The sequence below is a fragment of the Choloepus didactylus genome, chromosome X (assembly GCF_015220235.1).
Source record: "Choloepus didactylus isolate mChoDid1 chromosome X, mChoDid1.pri, whole genome shotgun sequence".
In the NCBI taxonomy this organism is placed as follows: Eukaryota; Metazoa; Chordata; class Mammalia; order Pilosa; family Megalonychidae; genus Choloepus; species Choloepus didactylus.
The window spans coordinates 31,044,487-31,058,737 of NC_051334.1; the positions used below are offsets into that span (position 1 = coordinate 31,044,487).

The 14,251-nt window shown below is 38.7% G+C and overlaps 2 protein-coding genes across 11 annotated transcripts in view; both read right to left on the bottom strand.

Annotated features, from left to right (window-relative positions):
* The window catches only part of DMD (dystrophin), a 2,178,366-nt gene that overhangs the window by 572,411 nt on the left and 1,591,704 nt on the right, over window positions 1-14,251 (bottom strand). The window lies entirely within an intron of this gene.
* On the bottom strand, window positions 4,156-7,206 carry LOC119522604 (transportin-1-like). Its single transcript, XM_037821057.1, is given in 1 exon segment — window positions 4,156-7,206. A coding segment is annotated over 1 exon segment (2,703 nt). The 5' UTR covers window positions 7,192-7,206; the 3' UTR covers window positions 4,156-4,488.

Genomic DNA, 14,251 nt, shown 5'->3' on the forward strand with positions numbered 1-14,251 from the left:
AATACAAGTTGGTGACATACACTTTCTCCAACTAACCAGCAGATGGCGTCTGTGAGTCACCTATACCCCTCAAGTCAGTTCTCCCCAACTCTGTCTCTGTGGTGTGTGGGGAAATGATTTTTGTGGGGTTCAGTTGGTGAACTCAGTTTGGGTTTGTTGTTGGAGCTGTCCGCCCTGAACGTGGTACATGTGTCTGGGTGGTCAGGGAGGCAGGGCAGCTTTAATATTCAAACCTCCCAAGTGTTCCCGGAGATTCAAGGCTGTTGCAAGAGTCTAAGCCTTCATTTCAGTTTTGCCCCAGATTTTCTCTGTTGCTGACCCACAAACCACCAGCATTGACGTAGCGTTCCTGGGTTTTCCGAGCGGGCCCCCCTTCTCAGCTGTGATCTTCCAGGATCTCTGCTGAGGGAGGGCTGTGCTACATCACTAGTGCATGTCATCCCTCAAGGGAAGCCCCGGGCCGCGGGGCCGTGCAGGGGCGCTCCCAGCCTGATGCAAAGATTAACCTATAATTCTTGACTGGTGTAAATCCTGAATGAAAGGCAGGTAGTAGAGCTGGGACCCACCCCTTTCCTCTTAGAGAAGATAGACACCTTAGGGGGAGGTCATTAGCATTTCAGTGGTCTCTCTCTGCCTGTGCTATACCCTTGTCTGGGTCACAGAACTGGGAACTGAAAATGGCTGAGGCTTTCTCCACTGAGTCGAAAAAGGAACAGAGCTAGTCCAAGGCGACCCTCCGGCTCTCCAAGGTCAGTTGTCACCCAAAGCCTCTGTCTACTTGTTGGGGATTTGTACCTCGTAGTGAGCAGTTCACACTTGCTAATTAAAACCCCAGTTGGAGCTCAGCTGAGCTATATTCGCTTGCTGGGAGAAAGCTTCTCTCTGGCACCACGAGGCTTTGTAGCTCAAGCTGTGGGGGAGGGGTCTCCCGATTTGGATCCGCAGTTTTTATTTACAGATTTTATGCTGTGATCTCAGGCATTCCTTCCAATTCAGGTTAGTGTATGATGAGTGGACGGTCGTGTTTGTCCCCCTGCAGTTATTCTGGATTATTTACTAGTTGTTTCTGGTTTTTTGTAGTTGTTCCAGGGGGACTACTTAGCTTCCACTCCTCTCTATGCTGCCATCTTAGATCCTCCTTCAGCAACTTTTTGATGACAGTGAGGTGGGTTTGACTCACAGTGTAACTATTTAAAAAATCTACTTGGCTCTTTTAAACGATTTTATTTTTTAGATATATAATAAAATTAGTTTATGGATGTTCTCTAGCATGAGATTTAAATATTTGTCGTGCAAAATTTGGTGCTATAGAAGTAATAGCCAGTCTGCCTGCTTTCACTGTTGTTGGATGTCCTAAGTTATCTATTAACTACTGAAATATCTGAAAAAAGCCGTGCCTTGAAATGTCAAGTTTAACTCTGCAATTTAATTGCAAAATTAATAAAATAAAAAAATAATTGTCATAGCAGGAGCCAAATCATGCTGGTGCAACTGTTGGGTTTGTTCTCAAATGTTATTAACTCTGAAGGCTGTAGTGATTGTAGTGCCACCTTTTTGAAAGGAAGGACACATCAGGATTTTGAGTACTTTTTTTAGGGTTTTCCTTTGATACTGTAACATATAATGTGGAACACCAAAATCAAAATAAAATGTGTCTGCCTTGCATGGAAATTAATTCAAATCTCATTGTAAGGCATTTCAAACCCTCAAGTATACCTTTATACCTCAGTTAATTTCTTGGCTGTTTGGCTGTGCTCTTTTTTATAATTACAGTAAAGTTTCCTACATAAACAGTGTTAAATAGACCCATTGCAACAGGTCAAAAATATTTAGCCCCTATTATTTCATGCTTTATACTTATCTGTGGCATAATATATGTTGGTACACACATTAACTTACTAATCAAAAATCATCAATTAAATTTAAGTTAGAAATGTACTGTATTTAACTATTCCTAACCACCTCTACATTTTCTTTCAGATTGAGCAATTACCCACAGGTTACAGAGACAAAGCAACACTTTTAAAAGATATATATTTAGATTTTGCAAAGTAACTTTTTACTTTGAAATGGTTTAAGACTCACAAGAAATCACAAAAATACTACAGAGATTTCCCATGTATCCTTCACCCAGCTTCCTCTAATGAGTAACATATTAACATGGTCATAAGTACATTATCAATACCAAGAAACTGATACTGGTACAATACTATTAACTCAAATATAGACATCATTCAGATTTCACCAGTTTTTACAAGCATTCTCTTAAAGACATACTTATTTTAATCTAGTTTAAATGCTAACTCTTATGTTAGAAAAATGTGTTTATAGATATTTTAATATATTTCTAAATTTTTCTACACAATGTTCAATATAATTCAATGTAGCAAAATTATGGATATTTTGAGAGTTTAAGTAATACAAAACTCTCTGCACTCTGATATGGAATTTTTGCTATAAAAAATTCCAGAAATTACATTTATTTTTAAAAAGGAAAGCACCTTGACTGAGAGAGCCTACATTTTTATCCCCCTTGATATGTGTATGCTCAATTACCCCTTAAAAATTGCATATGAAGAGTTTAGTTCTGCTTCTCTGCTCCCAAATCTCAGCTCTGACAAGGGTATTTCTTAACATCTGGTTCAATATTCTCAGCAGATCAGTTTTCCAATACCTTTTTTGTATAGAAATTAGTCAACGTTACACCCACAATTTAGAGGCCTTTCAGAATATTCTATTGGAATAAGACAAAAAATGCTGAAAAGAAAATGTATATATGTATTAATATATAAGTAGTGCTTAGTATCATTATTTATCATTGTTCCTATGCTAAAAAGTACTCATCTCCACCCTCCCCCAAAAACAAACATTTAATAGCTCACAGAGATATTCAGAAAATATAAGCGAGTTTTTGCTTCCTAAATATTTTAAATGGTTGGTCATTATTAATTTTTATAATATGTATTGCAATAACATTAATCCCAATAGCCTAATATCTGCATAATGTGGATGTAAGTAATTCAATAGGGATTCATCGCGATTTTACTTTAATTAATACTCACTTATTGTAAAGTATTATTTGCCTTTTGATGGTATCCCCTTAATTAAAGACTACACCTCTTTCAGTGAGTACCAGATCATTATTTAATTCCTTTTGTATTCATTATAACAACATCAATCAGGGAAAGCTCATTTGCTCTTAAAGTGAATATAATAGGTAATTCCATTCTAATCTAATAGTGATTAATGTTCACTTTGTAATTACAATATCACATTCAAAGTGTTAGCATTGGATAGTGCTGATTTTGTGTGGCCTCTCAAAGAGCCACATCAATTTGTGTGTCCACAGAAATGAAAAGTTAAAGAAGGAAATGAGTATAGGGACAAAGAGTTAGGGGGCCTAAGTGGTTGTGAAAAATGGGTAATGGTTTAGTGAGGGGTTTGTAAAATTTTGTCACTTTTTCTGGTCAACCAGTATACCTCACATATATCCAGAAATATCACCACTCTATTTGCATAAGAAAGAAAAATAAAACTGGCAGAAACACAGAAAAAAAGCTGTTGCTTTAGTTCAATGATGCCAACGAATTTTCCATCTCTATGATTTCCCTGTTCTAAATGACAGATTAGTTTCAATGTAAGAGAAGGGACCCCTTTGATGCCATCAATTGTTTATTTGTAAAGATATAAAATTAGAGTTGTCTATCTAATTTTTCTTTTAGTTCTGAAGAGTTTATTTTAAAGTTTTTTCTATTCAAGAAAATATGCAGGAGAGCATATATGCACTAGAATACCATTTGTGTCTGTAAAAATTTTTAAATTTTATTGCAAATATATTTAATAAAATTTCAACTACTACTAAAATATTCAATGTAGAGAGTGAAAATCTCCAAAAATCTTACCTCTAGTACTTTATATATCTTCCTTCAGTTAGTTCATTCTTTCTCTCTCTTCCACAAAAATGAGATACGCATCTTTTAAAAACGTTTATTTCCCTCTCTCTATTACGTGGTTTTTTGGCAGTTCTTTTTTTTTTTTTTTTTTTTTTTTTACTGTTTGTAACCCCATTCTTAGGTTTCCTTTATTGTGCACTATAGAATTTTTTCCTCTTTCTTATCCCTATGCATCATTTATATGGTTCTTGTTTTGGTACAATTCCCCGTATTTCAGAATGTACTGTTTTGTGAATAGACTGAATAGACTTTTTTTTTTTTTGCTTCTTCACATCCAGTGCGGAGTTGTAATTGGAGACAGATTTCCACCCACAAAGGCTCCAGATGTTAAAACGTTTCCCAACATCGACTTAATACAGTGACGGCAACACCTCCCTCCCGCCCCTCCCAGTAGGGTTGGGATTGTACTGTATTCCCTACTGGTTTACCCTTCCCCCCTGTAAGGGGTAACATTTTCCCTGGGTGCAGAGGCTCCCTCATAGTCTCCAAGACTGAAGGACCCCTAATTATGGGACTGCAGCCTAAGTGCATGAGTTTAAACACCATAAAAAGCTGCAAGACGCTCTTTTAAGGGAAGAGGAAACTGATCAGAGAAATGCCTCCAATTTTCATCCCCAACTTGATTTTTAAATCCATGAAGGATCTTACAGAACATGTCTCTGAGATCATCTTTTGGGTTAATCCATGATGCAACAGCATCACAAAAAAATATAAAATCTTGGATTACTCCACTGGGATTCACACCGATCATGGTACAAATCCCACGGAATGCAGAATCTTTTTCCTCATTGTCCCTTATGTTTCTCAGAGAGGTGCACCAGGGTCTTATAAACTGCTGTAGCATGGGGGCCACCTCTTGAGGACAAACGTAACCAAGACGACCAATTGTTATTGCTGTATTCTCTAAGAACGTCTTTGGTGTGTTGGGTCTGTTAATGATTTCTACAAGCTGGTGCAACACCATAGGAATATAAGGCTGCATCTCTATGCCCATTTGAACGGAAATTTCTCCAATTGCCCATGTGGCATTGTTGCAGACTGAAATGAACTCTGGATTTAGGTTGGTTCCCAATATTGGCATGAAATCAGCTATACAAGGCTTAACATGCTGAAAGCAAGCTTTCGTCAGGTCACCTAACAGGGCAAAGGAACTCTGTCGAACTTCTGGCATTTTATCCTGCATGCATTGGTACATTAGTGTTAGAATGTTACTTCGTGCTACTAGCTGCTCAATGTTGCCTCCAAGTCCTTCAGCCAGGCCACTGAGTAAATCAAGAGCCACTATCATAAAATCTTTATCTGGAGCTTCATACTGATCTGGTTGAGCATTATTCAGCATGGCTTGTGCAAGAGTCTTCTGTACTAGATTTACACAACGCTGATATACAGGTTCACAATAAGGGAGGAAGCCAGACTGCAGGGCTGTGGCAACTGAAGATAGGCACTCAAGTAAAGGGAAGAGATCTTTATCTTCGTCCTTTAACATGTTCCACTTCTGGATCAGTGGAGGCATTAGCATCTGAATATATTCTGGTTTGTTTAAATGATGTCCTACTGAATCTGCTAATGTTCCTATGGCATCGTAAAGAATGAGCAGGTTCTTATGCTGGTATTTACTAAATGCGAAGACCAGGGTATCAAGTATATAAGCAAGGTAAGGAACAAGTTCTGTACAAGCCTCCTCTTCTAGGGTAGCAAAGGCACTGCAGGCAGCTTCTTGTACTCTCTTGTTGCTATCCAGGATACGCTTTAGCAATTCTGTCATTAATGGCTTCAGGTATGTGTCTGGTGGCTGGCTGACTACCCAGTGTGCATAGCGGCTAAGAGTCCAGCACGTTATAGAACGCACAAGAGCCTTTTTATCAGAGAGGCACTGAATGAGGTGAGGAATGAGCTCAGGCAAGTATGGAATCATGCCTTGCATGCAACCTTCAGCAATTGCTCCTAAAACCAAGATGCCTGATTCTTTAACCACCCATTCATGATGAAAAAGTAGCTCTTTCAAAAGGGGCAAAATATGTGGCAAAAGCTCATCCCGATACACATTTGCAAGAACATCTAGGGCAGCAGCAGAACATTTTCTTAGATTCCAGTCAGAAATTGTATCATCATCATCAATTTCATCATCATCATCATCTTCCTCTTCAATTCCATCTTCATCATGCTGCTGCGCTACTGTCCTTGATCGATGAAAACGTGGCCTTATATCCTGCTCACTATCAGGAATTGTTTCATCTTCTTCAACATCACCCTTAAGGAGGATAATATCTATATCTGAATACTTCATTCCATTCACTAACACAGGAATCAACTTAGGAAGATGCCTTATGAGTACATCTTTGCATATCGGCTGCTCAGCCAAAGTGAGCCAAAATTCACAAGCTTCTAAAGCCACATTTTCATCTTGATCTTGGGTCCTCTGCAGCATGTACTCAACTATATTATGCATGTGAGGAAGCAGGCGATCCATTCTAACTTCAAGCAACATCACAAGAGCTCGGCACACATTTTTCCGTACCTCTGGTTCTTCATCACCAGCCAATGCAAAGAGATTCTCAATAAATGAATCAATGTGTAACATCAGAGCTTGAGTCCTACTGATGATAAACTGATTGACACATGCAACAGCATGAGACCTTATTTTTGGACTACTGTGCTTGAAGAACTGTAAAAATTTGGGAATCATGATGTTGAGAGGACGATCTAACGCATCACTATCTAAAATCTCAGCAGAATCTTCACATATCTTCTGAAGAGCACCAAATGCTCCCTCACAGGTGTTGTAATCTTCAGAATCCAAAAGGCTACAAAGTTTTGGTAAAAGGTCGGGCCAGTTCTGCAGTTCTCCTTTGGAGGCTATGGTTGTAATCAAAATACCTACGGTGGCTCTAATGAGAGGAGAGGAGTCACCAATATTATTCAAACATTCACTTTTAATAAAGTCTGTTACACCATTTGGAAAATTTTGAAAATGTGCTTTCACATTATTCTTCAAGATGAGACCACTCAATGATCTTGTGGGTTCGTCTTCAGATTTTAATTTTGTAAGAACAAAAATCAGGTAGTTGTTAAAATCTGGATATTGGTTGAGTTGTTCCAGTTTCTAGAATTGTTGCACGGTTCTCTGGATGGTGGTGTCTGGGGACTGGGACTCCTTCAGCAGCTGCAGGATTTGCTGAAGCCCCTGCTCGTCAGGTTTCCACTCATACTCCATCTTGGTTTGCCGGTCCCACACCATCCCAGAGGCCTCCGGCGCTCGGGCTCTCTGCCGAAGCGGCGCTGCCTCCAGTCCGGGGCCAGAAATGGCTCTTGGCAGTTCTTTTTTTTTTTTTTTTTTTTTTAATCATCATTTTATTGAGATATATTCACATACCACGCAGTCATACAAAACAAATTGTACTTTCGATTGTTTACAGTACCATTACATAGTTGTACATTCATCACCTAAATCAATCCCTGACACCTTCATTAGCACACACACAAAAATAACAAGAATAATAATTAGAGTGAAAAAGAGCAATTGAAGTAAAAAAGAACACTGGGTACCTTTGTCTGTTTGTTTCCTTCCCCTACTTTTCTACACATCCATCCATAAACTAGACAAAGGGGAGTGTGGTCCTTATGGCTTTCCCAATCCCATTGTCACCCCTCATAAGCTACATTTTTATACAACTGTCTTCGAGATTCATGGGTTCTGGGTTATTGAGATATATTCACATACCACGCAGTCATACAAAACAAATTGTACTTTCGATTGTTTACAGTACCATTACATAGTTGTACATTCATCACCTAAATCAATCCCTGACACCTTCATTAGCACACACACAAAAATAACAAGAATAATAATTAGAGTGAAAAAGAGCAATTGAAGTAAAAAAGAACACTAGGTACCTTTGTCTGTTTGTTTGCTTCCCCTACTTTTCTACACATCGATCCATAAACTAGACAAAGCGGAGTTTGGTCCTTATGGCATTCCCAATCCCACTGTCACCCCTCATAAGCTACATTTTTATACAACTGTCTTCGAGATTCATGGGTTCTGGGTTGTAGTTTAATAGTTTCAGGTATCCACCACCAGCTACCCCAATTCTTTAGAACCTAAAAAAGGTTGTCTAAAGTGTGCGTAAGAGTGCCCACCAGAGTGATCTCTCGGCTCGTTTTGGAATCTCTCTGCCACTGAAGCTTATTTCATTTCCTTTCACATCCCCCTTTTGGTCAAGAAGATGTTCTCCATCCCACGATGCCGGGTCTACATTCCTCCCCGGGAGTCATATTCCACGTTGCCAGGGAGATTCACCTTGGCAGTTCTTTTGAAACATTTAGTCTTCTGACACTATATGTAAGTTTCTAACAGCATTTCTATGTATTTGTTTCTAGTAGCAGGTCTGAAGTTGGAATTATGTAAACTTTAAGGTTTTTAGTACTCAAGTGAAAGTTTGAAAACAATTTAAGTGTCCCATAGTAAAGAATGGGTTTAGATAAGTTTAGCATACAAATATACTAGAATATATAGCCATTAAAATGATGATACAGAAAAATACTAAATAACACAGAACAGTGTTTACAATGTATTAATAAGGAAAAAGCAGAGTAAAATCTTTAAATGGTGTGTGATTAGTTTTGTGGGAAAAAAAGTATACACATTGTGCCAGTTTGATGTATTATGTCCCCCAAAACACCATTACCTTTGATGCAATCTTGTGTAGGCTGACATATTAGTGCTGATTAGATTTTGGAATCCTTTGGGTGTTTCCATGGAGATGTGATTCAATCAACTGTGGACAAGACCTTTGGTAGGATAATTTCCATGGAGGTGTTGCCCCACCCATTCAGGGTGGGTCTGAATTAAATTACTGGAGCACTATATAAGATCAGACAGAAGGAGCAAGCTTGCTACAGCCAAGAGGGACACTTTGAAGAATGCACTGGAATTGAGAGAGGAGCTTCAGCTTACAGAGATATTTTGGAGACAGCCTTTGAAAGCAGACTTTTGCTCCGGAGAAGCTGAGAGAGGACAAATATCCCAAGTGCAACTAAGAGTGACATCTGAGGAACTGCAGCCTAGAGAGGAATGTCCTGGGAGAAAGCCATTTTGAAACCAGAACTTTGGAGCAGACGCCAGCCACGTGCCTTCCCAGCTAACAGAGGTTTTCCGGACACCATTGGCCATCCACCAGTGAAGGTACCCGATTGCTGATGTGTTACCTTGGACACTTTAAGGCCTTCAGACTGTAACTGTGCAACCCAATAAACCCCCTTTTATAAAAGCCAATTCATCTCTGGTGTTTTGCATTCTGGCAGCATTAGCAAACTAGAACACACATATGTACACATATATATGTACACATGCACACAAACATAAAAGGAATAAATAATATAGGACAAAATGTGAACAGAATTTAATTTTCTCTGTGTAACAGGATGATGGAATTTTTTTCTTTATTCTCTTATTTTTAATTATGAATATATGTTGTACAGTATGGAAATTAGTTATCTTTAAAAGATTGTACACTTTTAGTATCTATTTAGTTTGAAGAAAAAGAGACAAGGGTTACTCTGAATACTACCTCATTTTCTCTCTTCATTGTCTGACTAAACAATTTAAATGAAAAGCTGGCAGAAGAGAGAAGGTAAATTTTTATCCCATGTGTGCTAATGTCTGAGTTAATAATTTCACCTACCTAACTTTGAACCAAAATTATCTTAATTTTAAAAACATATGTTGATAATCTACATTAATGTTACAGCTTTATTCTAATTTAGGTAAACTATACAAATTTCCATTAACATCAATAACCAGAGAGACTCCCACACATATTAACACTTAACATATCATTATATTAGATCAGATCAGTGTTGGGCATTTATTTTAAAAATCCTGGAAATATTAAGCTTATTGTAGAGTATTACAGATTATCTGTGCACATCTGAGATATATAGGCAATGCGGGGGGGGGGGGAATTCATATGAACCTCAAAACCACCTTGAAGTATAAGCAAGACAGGAATCATTAATCTTAGTTCACAAATGAGAAGATTGAGCTGAGAAAAGTTAAGAGACTTGCCCTAAATCCCACTACAGAGCTTTTCCTGGAACCCAGCGCCTTTAACTCTTAGTTTTATGTTCTCTCCACCATAGCCCAGCACCATTCTGCCTCCACTCACTTATGACAGCTTCTAGAGAACAGATTTAAGAACAACTGCCAATGGTTTAAAGTACCCAAATAACTAAAACCACTGGGCCAATAGGGAGGCTGGGGGAGAAGAGGAAGAAAGGAAGTCAGGAATGCTGGGACTTTCAAACCATTTGGGCACCCAGGGTTCATTCCCAACAAACCGAATACCAAGGTTGTAAGCCACAGGATTCTAATTACAAATCCCACCTGATAGCAGGCTTAGGTTTCTGATGTGCTACCAGAACCACTTAGACTAATTCAGAAACTAAGATGTGTCTGGCGGGCCTATGGATGAGGCCTATCTGTAAATACAATTGCTACTGTAGGGTGGCAAAGGGGAGGCAAATAAAGCTGTATAAATAAATGTGTGGCCTTGGACAAGTCATTTGCCAGTCATTTAATTTCATTTCAACCAATGATATAGACACTTAGCATCTATGAAGTATTGTGTTATGAATTATGAATAGAAGAATGATCAGGACAAAAAAATGACTTCAAGAAGTTCAGAGTTGATAAATGCTCTAAAACAGGGCTTCCCAATGGCTGTACCAAGGCACACTGTATGACTGGGTTACAGGTATCCCAAATATTAATCCCCCTAAGTTCTGGGACATTTGGGCAGGGACTGGGGAGAGCTTGGTGTCCCTGGCCATGAGACACATTATCTTTTTACCAGGTTATCAAAAACATTGAGAAGCACTGCAAAGAGGTTTGGACTTTGTTACAGAAAGGAAAGAGTATATATCTTAGACGGGGGGTGAGTTGGGGATAAGAAGATGTTTCCCAGCAGAAGTGTGTAATCTTAATTCCCCTTTGCCATGTGGAATAATATATTCACAGGTTCTGGGGATTAGGAAGCGGCCATCTTTGGGGAGCCATTATTCTGCCCACCTTAAGGGGAAATAAAACTTGCTTTGGCCAATGGGGTATTATCAGGCTTGATGGAAGCAACAGTTTAAAAATTCTGCTTACACGTTTCCATTTCTGCTCTTGCACTTCTGCCTTTGACATGAGAACATGCCTGGGCTAGCCTGCCGGAGGGATGTGCAAGACATGGACAGCAGAGCCACGTTTCCCCAGCCATCCCCCAGCCTTTCAAGACAGCCCAACCAGAGCAGATGAACCACCCAACTTAAATCAACAACACATACACTAGTGAACTAAGTAAATACTTATTGTTTTACGCTATTGAGTTTTGAGATAGTCTGTTACACAGCATTATTGTGGCAATAAATAACTGGTACAGATTGCAAAGGATAATTTTGCCAGCTAAACTATTAAAACAAAACCAAACCCACCATCTACTGTTACCATCATATTGTAAAGCAAGGGGCATTTTAACAATTAAAAAAAATCAGGAGGACATAATCTCAGAATAAAGGGCAGACTTTCCTAAGAAAGGCAGTTGGCAAGTTTATGTGATCTCTCTGTCACTTCCTCCCTCTTTCTCTCCTCCAATTACCCATTTCTTTGCTGATTGAGGAACTCTTCTTCACAGATCATGTGCATCTGAGAACCTCTGCCACACACCACTTACTGTAAAGTTTTGCACATGGTAAACCCTCAAGAATGTTAAACCCTCAAGAATGTTGTTGAATGAGTAATCACAAGGGGAACTGAGCCATTCACAATGGTGTGCCACTAATTCTGGAAATGAATGATGTGGTCATTGCAGGGTACTAAGCTACACAAAAACTTCTGGAAGATGTTGCCTTCTCCATTATCTTAGCAATAATGCTGCAGCATATTAAGTCATGCCATGACTTTGTAGAAAGCTGTGCCTTGCTCATTTAAAGACACATTGCTAATTTAAAGGACACACTGACTACACATTGACTGGCTGGGGAGGGGTGCTTACCCTGTTGATTTGTTTTAATTCTTATCTGCCAGTCTGAGAATTTTCTTTAAAATGACATTGGTACAAATTAATCAATAAGGTGTTATGGGTATTTATTGTAAAAGGAACCAAAAAATCCAATTTCAAAAATGTCAGATCTATTTAGCACATGTCATAGTGTAGCTTAACCTATGGTATATTAACAAAATATAGGTTGAAGTTATATTTTAGAAAGATGGGAAAAAATAGACCTCAAAAACTTTTCACTAGAATAGACAGCATAGGGTTTTTCTATATGGGCAAATCCAGACCCCTTAATTATAACAATTCTTCCAAATGGTCTACATTTAATCAGGTACTGTGGAGTAGGAATAAAACAAGCTTTATTTATATCCTATGGTATTATTTTTAACTGATAGTTCAGTGAATTGAATTTGAAAACACTACAATTTATATTATTTTAATAGGAATAAGTGTACTATGCTTTATCAATATAGAAACACCTATGATTTTAAAAAAAGACAACTTATAATTTAATGGTAAGATTATTAAATATTGAAAATTAATCATATCAACAGGATGGATAGACTGCTAGATATGTTATAAAGCAAGTATAGTAAGATGTTAATGGCAAAATGTAGGTGGTGGGTATAAAGATGTTCACAGAAAAATGCTTTGAACTTTCCAGCAAAATGTTGGAAAAAAAAATAACCCAGAATGGAAAACATTATATCTTTATATACTTGTATACCAATGCCAACATTTTGTGGTCATTTCTTTTTCTGTAAATGTGACTATTAACCTTTTAACTTTGAAATATCTGAACAAGAGTTTTGGGGGCATGCTCATCCTGTATGACTTATTGACTGAGAAATTTGTGATCCCCGGTGGATCAAAAGTCTTTTCTGGAGTTTGAGATCATTTTGAAGAATAAATATAAATGAGTTGGGCTCAAAAGGGGAGGTTTAGGCTGAAGTTCTTCCCAGCAGATGGAAGTATGGAGCTATAAGACGGATAGTGACCAGGGAAGGTCAAGGAAATGGGGCCATAGAAAGCTGATACCATGAATGACCTTAAATACCATTCCAAGGATGTGAAAGTTTATCTCAAAGGTACTGAATAATTTTAAACATGGGTGTGAAGGTGTTAGGGTCAGCACACATCCTAGAAGATGACTCTGGCAGACGAACTGAAACTAGATGCAGGAAAACAAGCAAAGAGGCTACTGTAGTTTTCCTAGGTGAAACTTACAGTAATATCATTATCAACAACTATCATAGGAACTACCCTTTATTTATTGCCTTCTCTGTACCTGATTCTGCGCATGGTAATTTCATTTAATCCTTTCAGCCAACCTAAAAAGTAGAAAATTTTATGAGGAAACTGAAATCAGATAAGGGATGAGGGATGAAAAGTGAAAAAGGGCTGGGGATGGGACCTGGGCAGCAGAGGATGACCATCCGAGAGAGAGACTGGGAAGTAGCAGACAGGCAGGTCAGATGAAAACTGGGTAAGAGGGTGTCAGGGAACTCAAAAAGGAACGAATTACCCAAAGAAGCCATGTTAGGCAATATGGCAAGTGGTGGTGGTGGTGGTCATGGTGGTGGTGGCAGTGGTGGCAGGATTGATTTTCTTGGTGAGAGCAGTTTGCCTGACCTGGTAGCAGTAAGAGCCAGATAATAAGGGCTGAAGAGTGAAGTGTGGGTAAAGTAGGGGAGACAGCCAGCTGCACTACTCTTTCACAAAGTCTGGCTGGGAAAGGAATGAGAGAGGCTGCACTGGAAGGAGGTGGTGAGGTTGATAAGTGTGTTTGTCAAGATGAAGGGGTAAACTGGAGGCGAAGGACCAGAAGGAAGGTGATTTCAAAGTTATGGAAGAAGAGGATTTCTGACAACAAAGCTCCAAGGAGATGGACTTCAGAACAGGGCATCGACCTTATACTCCATATCTTATTATCCACACAACAGCCAGAGTGATTATTTTAATAAACCTCAATCACAAAATTATCAGCTGTTTTCCCAATTGGAATGTAAACACCAGAGGGTGGGCCTCTTGTCAGCCAAGCACTGGCCGGTAGAGTACAGAGGCTCAAACAGAAGTTGTATAAATAAAGAATGGCATACATTTTGTCTGAAGGGGAGTCCACGGGTCTTTGGTGCTTTTTGAGGAAATCACTCTCTTATGAAGAATAGGCATGTCTCTCCTTTCAGACTGTAAGGGACTTGCTTTGCTGAAGCAGTCTAAGCAATTTTTGGTCACTCCTTTTCTCTTTCTTCACCCAAT